The following is a 15,193-nucleotide window of genomic DNA, read 5'->3' as shown; positions in this document are numbered from 1 at the left end:
ACTGTTATTTAACTGACAAATGAGTCGCACATTGAACACATACACATGAAATAAAGTTATTAAGTGATTGGATCAGCATGTCCTATTAAATATTTTTTATTAAACTGCTCATCCTCACATAAATAACCATGATCTAACAAAAACAAAAATTTACACACACGTTTACACACTTTTTGGTGCCCCAAAAGTCTGCATACATAGTCATTTTTCTTTTGATTAAATTTGATATTTCTCTTGCTTTTAAAACTAACAATAAAGGATTGAAATCAACCAGACCTAACATTACTCAGCTTTATTTTACCGGGGTCAACAGAAGTCTCTAGGATATCAGAACTGGCTAAGATCATCACACTAAAAAAGGAAGTCACACAATGTTCAAAGTTCTTGTATAGAGTATATATTCTCTGTGAAGTGCTATATGTACTCTGTGAGGTCAGAGCATTTGTTATAATTTATACTGTAATTTCTGCCAGTGTATCCAGACCTATGGGCCACCTTGTCTGTACTGCAGTATAGATATTAATTTACCATCCGCTTTAATAGAAACCATATGAAACACGTTTTCATTCATGGAGTTTCTTAAATATACAATTAAGTGGCAGAAGCATGGTGAACAAAAACATACAGATGCAGGACAAGCTTCAGGATGGCTAATATACTGTAAACACATATAAACATCTGGAAGACTAAAAATTGGGAATTAAATCTCCCAAGTAAAAGAAAGTACTGCTTGACTTAAATACCTTTCTTTAAGAGATTAGTTAAAAAGCTAATACTTTTTATATTTTTCTACCATCATCTGTGCTTGTCACAAGAATTACAGAAAGTATTAATAAAACAGCACCTGAATGTCAAAAAACCTACCACTTAAGTAATGCCATACACCAGTCTCTTGTATATATATACTGTACAGGGCACTTAATTATACAGCATTAAGTGTAAATCGTAAACTTGATAATAAGAAAACTGTTAAAGTTTACAGGCTACCAACAAAGAGCTTTTTTTCCCTTCTGGGGTGTACAAAAAGCACACAATACACTAGAAATTTTTTTTTTTGCCCAAAAGGTATCATAATAAAACCTATATTAACTAAATGACACCATATTAATGTCAATTGTTTTTCAGTTCAAATCGGCTATAGATCTGCTTTGATTTCATCTTGTTGTACTGGTTGACCAGGTCCAATTTGCTATGTCCTAACGTCATGCGTTTCCCATCCCCACGGGTAATTTTGACATCATGGCCTATTCGTTCCTTGGGCAAAGGTCCAGGTGGAGGAGGACTTTGACTACTTTCAGGCTCATTTTGTGAGAGATCTGGACCCCCAAAAGCTGTACTATATGGAGTGGGTTTATATAACACATAGGGGTCCTTTTCTTTGACTGTTGAGAATAGGTCACTGAATTTGTTAAAAAAAGGATTGGTAGGACTGCGTACTTTGGGTGTTTTGCTCTCCATTAGAGGATTTGGTTGTGCTGTGGCAGAAGTGTGAAAGTTCTTTTGATCATGGAGATCCAGGGCTTGAAATCTGGATGTTGGTCCTGAAAGACTAGTTTGGAAGCCTCCTGCTTTGACCCATTCCACTCCAGACGTTGAACATTCCAATGCTGGATTCTGTAGGGAATCATTGTGGGATCCTCTGCCCATGTAACTTCCATGAGGCATATGAATTCCTGGATTTGGAACACCCTGCTTCTCTGAACTCTTGATTGTGCCAGCGTCCTTCTTGTCCTGGGTGACCTTGTAGACCTGAGGAGTTTGGTTTGGAGCTGCTTTAATGCTGGAGACACTGTTGCTGGACTGGCTACTGGAGTTTTCTGAGCAAACCTTCTCCCTTTCTTTATTTCCTCTGTCGTGAAAAAAGTCCATGTTAGGCCCTGTGTGGTAACTGTAATAGGGAAGACCTTCCTCATCAGGATTATGGAACTGCTCAATAATTTGAGAGTCTGCATAGAGGCAACGGAATTCCCGATCAAAGCTTTCAGCAATGCGTCCTGAAAAGTGCAAAATCATGTTGCTGTGTACCTGCGCAGACAGCCAGGTAAAACTACAAAAAAAAAAAAAAATTAAAAAAGTTAATAAATCCACAATCATTTGTTCACCAATATGCAATGTAGCTTATTTAGACCATATAAACAGGAAAAGAAAAAGAAAAAAAAAATTTTTAAGTGAAAAATTTAGATGTTTAGCACCAATGGATTCTGGTAGGAAAATTGATTAAGGGCAAGAACAAAGAACACTGGCCAATATTCCCCTTTGCTCAGTGGTCATTATTCACTGTGGCCTAATGACAAAAGTTAAGCCAATCACAAGCAGCTACAATAAATGGCTTTAAAGAGTGAAGCATACAGTGGTTAATCAATCGGACTGTAGGTCCTACCGTCGCCGCGCTCGGCGGTACCGTTTGGCTTTGTGCGTTTGCTGGCTTTTACCGTTGAGTGGCGCTATATAACTACAGACTGACGCCTCATGCCTTAGTTCATTCTCTGCTGGATTAATGAGACACGGAGTTTTAGAACTGCACGTAGTAGCGGATAAAATCAAGTAAAACATTGTAGTTAAACAAATTTATAATCACAGAACTAAAATGACGATACAAATGTAGAATTTAAATTAAATTAAATCTTATTAGGATCAAATTTAAACAAAATAAATGTTAACACAGTGAGCCTTTAAATTTTATCACGTGTAAAGACGCGTGTAGGGTTTTGTGTCGTCTTATATCTTGTGTTCTTTAAATTTATAGTAGATTTATTAACTAAAATAAATGACCATAAAAATTATAACATTGTCAGGACGTTCTACTGCGTCAGCTGATGTTGGTCATTCAGCCCCGCTTGTGTTTGTGCGTTATTATAAGAATGAAATGCAGTAGACTGTTATGATCTGTAACGGGTTCGACCCATGTTGCACGGGCGGCACCATAAAGCACGGACACGAGGCGAGGTCTTACGGGAAAAGGGTCATTTATTTAGGTAAAATGGGGAAGGAAAGTGTTGAAGGAGGGAGAATGGAAAGAATGGGATAAAGGTTGTGCATGTGCAGTTCCGGGGGCTGTGCCACACTGGCATGCGGGCACACAGCTGACGATAAGTGTTGGTGCGAGTGGCAGAACTGAGCACGCGGAGGCAGCGCTCCTGCACGCTCCCTCGTGACGGCGCTTCTCCCGCTGTCGATGGCCGGCGCGAGTTCTCGCTGACGCAAAAACCTAACCACACTTTTCCTCTTCGGCAGCGGGGCTGCGAGGGCGGGCACGGTGCGGGAGTGAAGATGCCGCGGGAGCTCGCGCAGCTCTTTCTCGCGCTGTCCTCAGCGCGGAGATCAAAGGGCGGAATTCTAGTGCCCCTGTTTAAAGTCCCTGGGGCGCGTCACATCTCCCCACTGACATGCTTCTTTCATATTCTCCATTACATCACGTACTTCCCAGACCTCAGACAAACCTCCGCGCCTTGCTTTTATAATGCGGAGCAAGCCCGAGATCATATTAACGTTAATTATCGCCAGCCGGCACAAATAGGCGGCTCCCGTCCCTTTGCTGCCTATTCAGGGAGCCTACGGAGTGAGGGAGTAGTTATAGTAGATTTGGGCGTACACCCATCACACGCGCACGCCGTGGCAGATCATCATAATTGTCCTAAACTTGTATTTCATAAGGTTTTCCGAGCGGTGGTACAGCGCAACGGGGGTCATTATTTACTATTAAACATTAAACGAATTTACAAAACTTAATGCATGCGATTAAGCGCTGATTCTACATAGGAAAGTAAAGAAGAGGATCCTGATGCTCAACATTCCGGAGACCAAACCCCATTTAAATTAAATTAACAAATATTGCATGTAAATAACAATAGCCCACGTTTAAAAAAGCATTTTTATTTAGATTATAAAAAAATAATCCTGCATCTGTTTTAGGTGTTCCAGCTGCCACTGTTCTAAAATTTAAATTAAATCAAATCTTATTAGGATCAAATTTAAGCACAATAAATGTTAACACAGTGAGCCTTTTGATTCTATCACTTGTAATTAGAAAAAAAGCGTGTATGGATTTGTGTCATCTTATTTCTTGTGTTCTTTAAATTTATAGTAGATTTATTAACTGAAATAAATTACCATACAATTAAAACAGTGTTAGGACGTTCTACTGCGTCAGCTGATGTCGGTCATTCCGCCCCGCTTGTGTTTTTGCGTTATTATAAGAATGAAATGCAGTAGACTGTTATGATTTGTAACGGGTTCGACCCATGTTACTCAAACAACTCAGTTCAGGTGTAAGTAAATGTCTGTGCTGTTTGGGGGAGGGACGTGCTAATGATTTGTTCGGCTCTGTGTGTGTGTGTGTGTGTGAGAGAGAGAGCGGGGTGTCGCGGTGGTTGATTATTCAGTGAAACAAAGGCTCAGCTGAAAAATGTTAGGCACATCAGTCACTTAACCCCCAATAAAAGGTATTTGAGTGTTATGATAGTTGTAATATAACAGATGCGCACTGAATACTAAACCAGGCACGGAGATTAATGAACCAAGATAGCCCCCATACCCGTTTAAAAAAAAAAAAAATAAATAAATACCAAATAATATTATTGTGTATAGACTGATTAAAAACAATGCAATTTATGCTATCATAAGGAAAATAACAAGTTCTTTCATTCCAATGATTAAAAAAGGTAACAATGTCAACTTTAGAATCTAGAATCCAGGAGATTAAAATTACACAAATTGAAATCACTGAAAGTCTCCAGAAGAGCCTCAGATTCAAGTGGTTTTTAAAGTGTGGAGAGGTCCATTACAGTTTCTCTGAATGTATAGGTGAGAACAGCCGATTCACACCTGGGGAGGGTGAATCATTTGTATTTGAATGTTGTCTGGCATTGTAAAGCACTATAGTGACACTAAAAGAACAACCCAGGATTAATAGGAATTCTTATACTGCATAAACATTATTTAGCACAAAAAAATTCCTCGCGCTCGGGAAAACTATGCGTGCGGTTGAGCGCTGGTTAGACTATAGGAAATTAAATCGGAGGGTTTTTATTTAGACTTTAAAAAAAATAACCTGCGTCTATTTTTAGGCGTGCCAGCTGCCACTTTTTAGTTAGAAGTTTTCAATACAAAGCTTATAATGCCCACATGACATGACGGAATAAGGCACGGCTGGTGATGATTGGGGTTTGTTGGGTTACAGTGGATTTTACTACGCGGTGTGAGTGCAATGGCCATCCGTCTGCTCGCGCTGACTCTGCTCTCCGCGGATGGCCCCCTCCCACCTCTCGCTCCTTTGAAGTCACCGGGGCGCGTTCCATTTGCCCTGCTTGCATGCCGCACTTCCGCGTTGTTGCACGCGCGCTGCATACACAGCGCGTAGTAAAATCCACTGTAGCCCAACAAACCCCGAGTATTTTATAGCGCGGGGTGCAAGCCCGGGCAACCATAGTAACGATAGCTCACCAGTCATGTGTAATTCTGCGGTCCCGCTGCTTCGCATGTCTGAAGGGGAGGCCGCCTAACTAGTGAGCGAGGAGCGATATTGATTTGGGCGCACGCCGTGACAGGCTGAAAAAACTGCTGTCAGATTAATGTGCAAAAACTATATAATAAAACTATATAAGACTACATACAGCCTTTATAAGACTTAACTTTTATTTAAGCGCACTCACAATAACGAAAAAACGTTGTGATTTTGTAAGTGTTGTGATTTTGTAAGTGTTGTAAGCTGTGCTGCTCTGTATTGTTTTTGGTGAACTTGAGCGCGTCAGAAAATGAACGCAAACGTTTTTTTTTAAGTCTGCTTGCTGTTTTCCCGACGCGTTCATAATCATTAGTCTACTTCTGCCGGTGCGCTCTGGAAAACTTAATGCATGCGGCTGAGCGCTGATTAAAACTATGGAGTAAATTAAAGAGGAGAATCACGATTCTGAAGTCCTGAGCCCAAACCTCATTTAAATTAAATTAACAAATACTATAAGTAAAAAAAAAAAAACAATAGCCCACGTTTAGAAACCGTTTATAAATTCTTTCCGACATGAGTTGGCCCGGTGTTATGCGCAGAGCGCCGGGAGATTTCCTGAAGCTCAGAAATCACTGGGCATTTTTTCTAAATAGCCGCTATCTTTAACAACTGATGGAGGTTTTGAGCTGTATACACACGCATTCCTGCCTAAACAACTCTTAAAACTACACCTGTGACACAATAACAGTAATATTTCAAACATTCTGCCGGCTGATATTTGGAGAAAGGAAAGAATAATGAATAAACCAGTTGTTGGGTCAAAATAACCCAACCAGGTGTTCATTTGTAAACTACATCTCATATGAGCCAACATGAGCAACCCAACAATGTGTTTAAAGTACCTGAAATAATCCAGAACTTAAATAACAATAAACAGATACAGAGATACGCTGTATAACGGTCACTGTTGTATTTACGGCAACGAGCGAAAATGTCACTTTGCGCCACCTGGCGGCCATTTTACGAATGACTTTGAAATGCAACTAATTTATTTTGGCCGCTGACGTTTTCACGCGGCGGTGAGCGCGACGGTAATAACCATTCCAATTGATCAACTACTGTAGTGTGTATTTTGACTAGAGCTGGGCAATATTGTCAAAAGTATAATCTTGATTTTAAACAGTTGTCATTCTGCTTTTGGCTCTTCAGATTTTGACATACTAAAATTGAAATTTGTTATTATTATTTTTTTGGATTGATTCTGGAAAAATAGTAACAGCACTATCTATAGTGAGTACTGCAAACAATTGAGATATTCAAACACTTTGAAACATAAAAAATTTATATTGTGAAAGGTTTATTTAAAATGTTAATATATCGTAGATTAATTACATGTAAAGTGAAATATTTAAAGCCTTGTTTGTTTTAATTTGATTATACTATATTATATGATAATATACTATTGATTATGTTTCAATCTGATAAAATACACAAGCTCCTGCAGCTCAAATTGCTGAAAGGGTTAATGTTGGTTCCCATAGAAATGTGTCATAACACTTTTCTTGACACAGTGCTTTAGGACCTAATGCTATTTTATTATTATTATTATTATTATTGTTATTCACATTTTATGTAAAAGGCTCCATTTAACCTTGTATTGGTTTTTCAATTGACATAATCTTTTAAAGATTATATATAAAAATGCACAATCAAGATCAGAACATTTGAAAAGTGTGTTAAAACATTTATTTTAATTAATCGCACAAATCTCCCAGCATTAACTCAAAGCATGTTGTTTTAACAACCAAAAATAACAACAAGTATTTTAACTTTCAGGGGCTGATGTCATACATTAGTGAGCATGTTTGGAAACCCCTTTTTTGGCCAACAATGTATGTAAATGTCAGGTGTTAGGAAATTTATATACTTCTTTCGCATATGAAATTCAGAAGTACAAAGTAGCATCTATTACAGGAAACAATGAAAATTTAACATAAACCCAATAAAAGACAAACCAGTAAAAGCTACTGGATGTTCTGACGCTTTTCTATTGTGGCCAGCATTGACTTTTTTCTGTGATTGATGTTGCATTGGTTCTTCTGTGGGATTGGTCCAGGCAGGCTAGCATTGGTCTTAAAGACATGGGTATATACAGTATATGCCCATGATCCTGCAACCAGTTTATTGGTTTATAACTGATAATCAATATTATACATGTTGGTATAAAGGAGAGCACATAAAACTGTACATACACAGATTTTGTAGCACAAATTTATCAAATTAAAAAAATTAAGCCCATGTGTAGTGACTATGTGGACTATTACTTTCTCCTCATATAAATAAACATCACCCAATATGTAAACGTTTTGCACTCAACAATAAACCAAGACTTTCAGAAACTATTACTTAAAACTCTATGCTTCTTCTAATTCAATTATTTTTGATTAACATTCACCAACTGTAATTTACCTGTCCAATACCACTTTCCAAATGTATATTATTTTAAGTATAACAATACCAATTTTTGCCAATTTCAATTTTCATTTTTCCCCCATAAAAAGTATAATTGACCTCATCCACTAACATTTTTGTGCAAAATTGTTACATGACTTTTTCCAAGTTCTTACTCACTCTCACTCATCTTCTATACCACTTTATTCTGTATTCAGGGTCGCGAGGACCTGGAGCCTATCCCAGGAGGCTTAGGGCAAAAGGCAGGGTACACCCTGGACAGGGTGTCAATCCATCGCAGGGCACACACACATACACACACTCACACACAATGGGCAATTTGTAAATGCCAATTAGCCTAACCTGCATATCTTTGGACTGTGGGAGGAAACCAGAGTACCCGGAGGAAATCCACCAAGCACGGGAAAAACATGCAACTTAATGCACACAGAGACAGGAATCTAGCCTGGCTGGGAATTGAACCTGGACCCTGAAGGTGCAAGGAGACAGTGCTAACCACTACACCACTGTTTAGAATTTAAGAAGTAAATTCCAAATAAAAATGAAAATTCAGTTAGAGGCTATCATCTGCTGCATTTGAGACACGTGAAATGCCAGCTTTTTAAGCTTTACGCATTACCGGGTAAAAAAAAAAGAAAAAAAAAAAAGAATTGTTAGGACAGAGCAATTAACACAACTATTAAGACAATGAACACACTATAGCACCTAACGACACAGCTGCACATTAAAAATGCATTTTGTTATTTAATGTAATCCAGCACATAACGTTTTATGTATTAAATGTGAAAATAAGAAGCATTCCTTAAAAGCAATACTACTACTGTAAAGGTAGACATACCTTTAACCAGAATTTAAATAAACTCTGCAATATCGAACAAAAATATAAAATTAAAACATGTAAAGCAAGTAGTGTAACCCATGTAGTTTAAAAAAAAAGACTTAATGTAAATAAGAACTGTTTTGAATGTTCTAAGCAAACTGTATTGACTGCATTTTTACTGCCTTCGTGACAATTTGGTATTGATTTTTAAATACATTACTGGTACTAGTTTCAAAGTCACAATTATTGTATATTGACCACAGTGACAGAAAGAAATAAGACCACAGTAGGTTGCTCATTGGACCTGGGAGTTGCCAACTTGTCCTCTTTTCATGGTTAAGCTCTTAAATCCACACATACTTATTAGGTCAAGTAAAGTTCCGCTCACACCCTTTCATTTCCTCACAGACCTTTGTCAGGTTTCTAAAAACAATCTAGTAGCAATCTGAACAGAAAAGTGACATGTAACATGACTACTCAGTAATATGACTTTGAAGTCACAACACCAGATCGTTTCTATTTTAAAAATGATAATACTTGGTAAAGATGCTAAAGAAGGTAAACCAAAGCTTGATTCTGTTTAACATTATTATAATGTTATTGAGATGTAATACAGTATAATATAAGTTAACATATACTTAATTTAATTAAGGAAGACTTACCTGTAGGATCCAGCTATTACTTCCTCGCAGTCAATGATCATGAATTTTTCCTGCACTTGCCCTGTAAATTTCTTCCCACTTTTGGTGCAATATGTGTCTCCACATACACTTCGTATCCGCATATTCTGTGGAGTGTAATTACATTAACTTAGTGCTCCGTATTTGTTATTTTAATTGCTGTACATCACTTCATAGAGTACTGCATTATAAATCCACCACAAAAGGTCACATTGGGCATCTCAGGCTGAGTGTATGACGCAAGGTCTACTACAATTCACCTTGAAATCTTTTTACAGCAGACTGTTTGATGTATTGTACTAATACAACAGACTTCAACTGATGAAGTACATTTACACCAAAATACATCCTTTCATTCTTTCTTCTCCACTTTTGCTGTATAGCATGACTAATGCTAACAAGACCACCTTTCCAATTGTTTCTAAATATTTGCATAGAGATTAAAATAATAAAATATACGATAATAAAATAATAAAACCTGCAACTAATTAATGCATTTAAATCTCATTGACAAAATCTAGACTTACATTTAAGTGTGACTGCTGGATGTCTAGTGTATTGCACATGTCAGTGAAATAACTGAGATTCTTCTCCTCAATCAGAATGTACACAGGAACCTTGCGCTTGAGGGAGGCTTCAAGCAAATCACAGAATAAGTCCACATCAGTGAAAATGTCCATGACCAAGGCAATGACCTAGGAACATACAGAAATATACAGAATGCACCACAATAAATGCAGGGGATGTAAAAGTATGCAGTTTTCTTTCTGATTCAATCATGAAGCATGAACCAAGCAACTAAGTGGCTTAATTGCTCAGCACAAGAAAGTCAATTAAATCATTCAAAACACAAACTACTTGTGATCTTTCATAATCTATATTGCTTAATGCCAGGTCATATCTCCTGTTTGAAAAAAGGTTTGGCTTTTCACTGACCTACAGTAGCAATGGATAAACACAGGTGGATAAAACAAAGGCAGTGAAACTTTTAGTATTAGAAAATAATTCCATGGTGTTTACTACTGTTTCTTCTTCTTTTTTTTTAAATAAAAGTATGCACTCGTGTTCCCAAAATTATGACCACTTTGCCACTGAATTTATAAACAAGTTTATATGTTTGCAATTCTAAAGAAAGTAAAGAAATGTCATGTCTATTTTCAATTGACTGTATTAGAAAAATTGTGACTTCAAAATCAAAGTAAATACCGAACTATGACTTTTGCAAACATTTACACCTCTAATAAATACTGTACTATTTAGTACAGTCCATTATTCTTCTAAAGGCCCATCATGATTCAACCATAGTTTATCACTTTATATACTTCCTGGGTCTATAATGCATGGTGGATTGATTAGATAGACATGGACATTGTTTTATTGAAGTAATATAATGAGTAACAGAAAATGTAAGAATGCAGAGTGCACAGAAACTACACAATACAGTAAAGATTACAAACAACAAACAAACAACTTACTAACAACAACTTACTAACAACAACTTACTAACATGCAACCAATACCTATTTTAAAGTTACCAATTTAAAAGCCTACTAAGCCTACTTGCAGATAACATTGTGGCTGAACTCACAAATGAACTCACAAACCACATTTTCTTTTAAATTATTATTATTATTTTTTTTCATATCAGGGATCCCAAAGCAAATCACCACGTTCTTGACCTACATACTGTAAGCCCCACTGTTTCAAATGCTATGTTTTTATCAGAATTTACAAATCACGGAATAAGTAAAGTATATGTATCATATCATCACTTTTGGGCAAACAATTATATAATGACACACAGTACAGGTTTGGTGTAGTAAACAATGAGCATCTACACTGATTAAGAAGGGGCACAGTGTTGCATTTTGTCATGCTGCACATAATACTGTAATAAAGTCCTTGCTAAATCAAAGAATGAATTCTCCAGTTCATATGTATTTATTTTATTTTTAATCGATTTCTCATTGGCGGCACGGGGGCTTAGTGGTTAGCACTGTCACCTAGCACCTTCAGGGTCCGGGTTCAATTCCCAACCAGGGATGCATGGATTTTGCATGTTCTCTCCGTGCTTGGTGGGCTTTCCCTGGGTACTCTGGTTTCCTTCCACAGTCTAAAGACATGCAGATTAGGCTAACTGGCTTTTCCCAATCGCCTGTAGTGTGTGTGTGTGTGTGTGTGTGTGTGTGTGTCCTGCGATAAATTGACACCCTGTCCAGGCCCTTCGCAACCTTGTATACAGGATTAAGCGGCATAGACAATGAGTGAGTGATATCTCATTGATTTCTGATTGATTCCTCAATATTTAAATTCAAACCCAAATAAAAGTGATGAATTGAAAAAAACTAACAAAAACACAATGAAGCAGATCTAAAGGAAGTCATATTGCTTACACAGCGATTAACAGGAATGCTTTGAAGTGTCTGACATAATGAACCAGGATGTATTTATTGACAAAGTCCCAAAAAAAAAAAAAAACATCAGTCTAAAACTCTTTTTTTTGTGGTGTATGTGAGAAGTGACAAATCTTTAGGTGTCCTTGTGTGTATTGTCTCTATTGTATGCGTATACTGCCTCACACAATATAGAGTGTCTATCCATAAATACATCCTGGTTCAGTAGTTCAAAGACTAAGCATACCATCAGTCTAGAATTTTTTTTTAGTGTATGTGAGACAAGGCAAGTCTTTAGGCATCCTTGCGTGTATTGTCTATATTGTGTGAATATACTGCCTCACACAATAGCATGTGAATCTAGTATGTTAACAAAAACACATTTACTGTGCTGTATGATTAGTAAATGTATAATGTCAGAAGAGTATTATTCTGTATATAGTAAATATTTATAGAATAATCCATATACAATCTCATTATTACTAGTATAAGTTCCAGTAGTTAGTACCATGTTGCAAACTATTTTTAAGCAAATTTTATATATATAAGTATACCATGGCTACAGAGGAACTTCAAATGTGTGGCTCAAATCTAACTCAGGAAAAAATTACCCTTTTCTACATACAGCCAAAATTATAAATAAACAAACAACTGTTAGGTAATCTGTACTTCCATATACTTAGTCTCTTTTGTTTTGATAATTTGTGAACTGGCTGCTGTAACAATTTCTTTGAGATTAATAAAGTACTTTATTTATCTGTCTATTTGTTTGTCTGTATGTCTGTCTGTTCGTCCTTCCTTCTATCCATTCATCTAACATTCACATCTTACAAAGCCTTTTTATTTTCAGATGATAAGTAATGTTAATTTGATGTTTTGCTCATCACAGATTAGACTAACTATGACCAGGGCTAGTAGTTACAAACAGATATAGTGCTATTTGTTAAGGTACATGTGCACACTTATCTCATCATGGGTAACACCTACACCATTGTTCCCTGCTTTTATCTTTTTATTTATTATTATCTTTTTACTTAACGCCAGAGTTTACACTGTGAATCAATCAACACACCTTAAATGTTACAACATCTTAGATCATTTCTTTGGTTTTCATAAGCACTCTTGCATGACGTTCTCTTCACTGATTGGATCTTCAAACACTTACAAGCTTACATGTACTTACATTTCAATCAAATGATGTGGCACTTATTTATCTACTGTATGACTATGACCATGTGAGCATGAAATTGTCCCCAGAACACAGCACTGATGTTGGGGGGATGAAGAGAGAAAACTTACTAATGTGGCAACTTGCCTCACTCTCCCCAATACTAACTCACTATATGAACTTTATAGTTCAGTTTAGATTGGTTACAAAAATTGGATTTCTAATCTAAGGATTTATGGTTCTTTTTTTAATCATATTTTATTATAAACTCAATATTAATTATGTGAAGAATTAAAAGTGTTTCATGGTACACATTATTATGCACAATGTATGTTTCTTACCTTTTTTGCTTTACTGATTAACGATCGAACCAAGTCTTTGAAGTTTTGCGACTTGTCTCTTTGGAAGTAGATCTGGGTCTCGCTTGGCCCAGGGCGGTTGGGCACTTCGGGCCAGCCGAGCTCCAGCATGGGCGGCTCTTCATCTGACATCATGGGGAAATAAGTTCCCGAAGTGAGCTCTGAAACCGTGTCTCCTTCCCCAAAGTCTCCCAGTCCATTAGAGCCGTTCTCGGGATTCTCAGTCTTAGCCTGATGCTCGGTAATGTAGCGAATCTCCTGCGCGGAAAGAAAGCTGATCTCTTTCTCCTCCGTCAAAACCCGGCGGTATTCCTTCTCTCCGAACTCGAGAAGGGCGTCCGTGGCCAGACGCGCCGCTTCGTTATGGCTCAGAACTAACGTGGAAACGGGCCGCCATGGGTTCTTTACCTCCTCCAGGCGCGTCGCAAGCTTTCCCTGCGCTTTGCGCCCGCTGCTCAAAGGGTTCAACATCGCTCTGGTGGTCGGGAAAAGTCGCGCTCGTCCTGCCTCAGTGTCCTGTTTTAAACACAATACCCGGTAACAAGTGTTCAGTCAGCAGTAAGTCAAGTGTAGCTGCTTTCAGTCATGGCAAGAAGAGCGGTCGTCTTTTTTTTTTTTTAATTTCTCAACGAGTACGCTTTTTCACGTTCTTCACTCACCTTGTTCCTACCTGTCGAGTCAGAGCCTTGTTGAACCCGCCTCCTAGTCACATGACCCAGAAAGGTAGCAAACAAGTAAACCTACGCTCGTGTCCTAGCCAATGCAAACTCTTCGTTTTACACAAAATACACATGCAAAAAAGCGACGAATTACAGAACACTCAAAAAACACACCCCAGCGAAACAGACACTCCCTGTCATGTTAGTTTTCATAATTACCATCTGCTTTTCGCGCTGCTTGGAATACCGGTCACGTGACACGGAAACACAGCGCCTTGACAAGAAGGAGGGTTAAAAAAACAAACAAAACGGCAGCCCCTGTGTGTGTGTGTGTGTGTGTATCTATCCTGTCAGATTTGAGCTGCGCATGCGTTAACGTTTTACCAGACTTGGATATCTAAGTTTATGACAAATCCTTTATCATGGACTTTAATAAGACGATAGCATGCGTAATATGATGTGGTATTTCCAATGTTGTGTTCTTTACTGTGGCTGATCTGCAGTCAGTTTGTTGCCACAAATCAAGACGCCAACTTTTCACAACGACTGTTCTATTGAAATAATTACGATAATAAACACGAAAACAATTATATATTCCAAATTTGGTTTCATAACATTTTTCTTTTAGTTTCTTAGCTATTTCAAAAGTCCAGGTCCGGTTTAAAGTTAACTGTTCCGTTATTGACACAGACGTTTCTGTGTTAGTCAGTGCTATTAGTAACAGAGTTACGGTCTGCTTTTAATACCGTTCTATAAACTCTCAGTGCCACTCCTCACTGTTTCTAACACACCCATTGAAAATAGAGGTTGACTAATGGGTTTCTAACTTAGGGTTATTCAGTCCCTTAGACACAAACAGTCAGTCACACAGTTCTTTCAGAAGGTAATCCTTGTTGTTTATATATTGGGGAGTTTAAAAATTTTCCTCATAAAACCTCATACATGTCTTATAATAAGCAACGTTAAAGTTGCATCTTGCAACTTAATGTACTGAATTTAAAGACTTGTGTGCCTTTTTTTTGCGCAACCCTCTGTGATGAAAATCTTTAGGGTACAAATGTTTTATATATTTATTTAATTGATTATTTTATTTATTTATTATTATTATTAATTATTATTATTATTATTATTATTATTATTACAAATATCTTAAGGATATATTACTTGCTTATCAGAATATTGACCAGAGCACAGAACAC

The 15,193-nt window shown here is 37.4% G+C and overlaps 1 protein-coding gene across 2 annotated transcripts; it reads right to left on the bottom strand.

Moving 5' to 3' along the window:
• Positions 1–519: 519 nt before the first annotated feature.
• On the bottom strand, positions 520–14,186 carry fam83c (family with sequence similarity 83 member C). 2 transcript variants are annotated; one of them, XM_053497665.1, is made up of 5 exons: positions 13,995–14,186; positions 13,318–13,851; positions 9,943–10,110; positions 9,398–9,522; positions 520–2,047 (listed from the first exon to the last, which is right to left on the bottom strand). In XM_053497665.1, exons 2-5 carry the CDS (start codon positions 13,804–13,806, stop codon positions 1,111–1,113), a joined length of 1,719 nt encoding a protein of 572 aa, XP_053353640.1. In that variant the 5' UTR covers positions 13,807–13,851; positions 13,995–14,186; the 3' UTR covers positions 520–1,110. The 2 variants fall into 2 exon arrangements, with proteins under 2 accessions (XP_053353640.1, XP_053353639.1); XM_053497664.1 differs by having other exon boundaries at positions 13,318–14,186.
• Positions 14,187–15,193: the final 1,007 nt, after the last annotated feature.

Source organism: Clarias gariepinus, chromosome 6, assembly GCF_024256425.1.
Source record: "Clarias gariepinus isolate MV-2021 ecotype Netherlands chromosome 6, CGAR_prim_01v2, whole genome shotgun sequence".
In the NCBI taxonomy this organism is placed as follows: domain Eukaryota; kingdom Metazoa; phylum Chordata; class Actinopteri; order Siluriformes; family Clariidae; genus Clarias; species Clarias gariepinus.
Note: the sequence above shows the minus strand (reverse complement) of the source record. Positions and strands in the feature narration are given on the sequence as shown.

What these genes read in the sequence shown, in the direction of transcription:
- fam83c (XM_053497664.1), bottom strand. Translation starts at nt 13,806, where the DNA reads ATGTTGAACCCTTTGAGCAGCGGGCGCAAAGCGCAGGGAAAGCTTGCG. An exon ending in TCCAGCAGTCACACTTAAAT is followed by an intron (nt 9,523 to 9,942) that starts GTAAGTCTAGAT and finishes TACACTCCACAG; the next exon opens with AATATGCGGATACGAAGTGT. An exon ending in GTAATAGCTGGATCCTACAG is followed by an intron (nt 2,048 to 9,397) that starts GTAAGTCTTCCT and finishes TTTTTTTTGTAG; the next exon opens with TTTTACCTGGCTGTCTGCGC.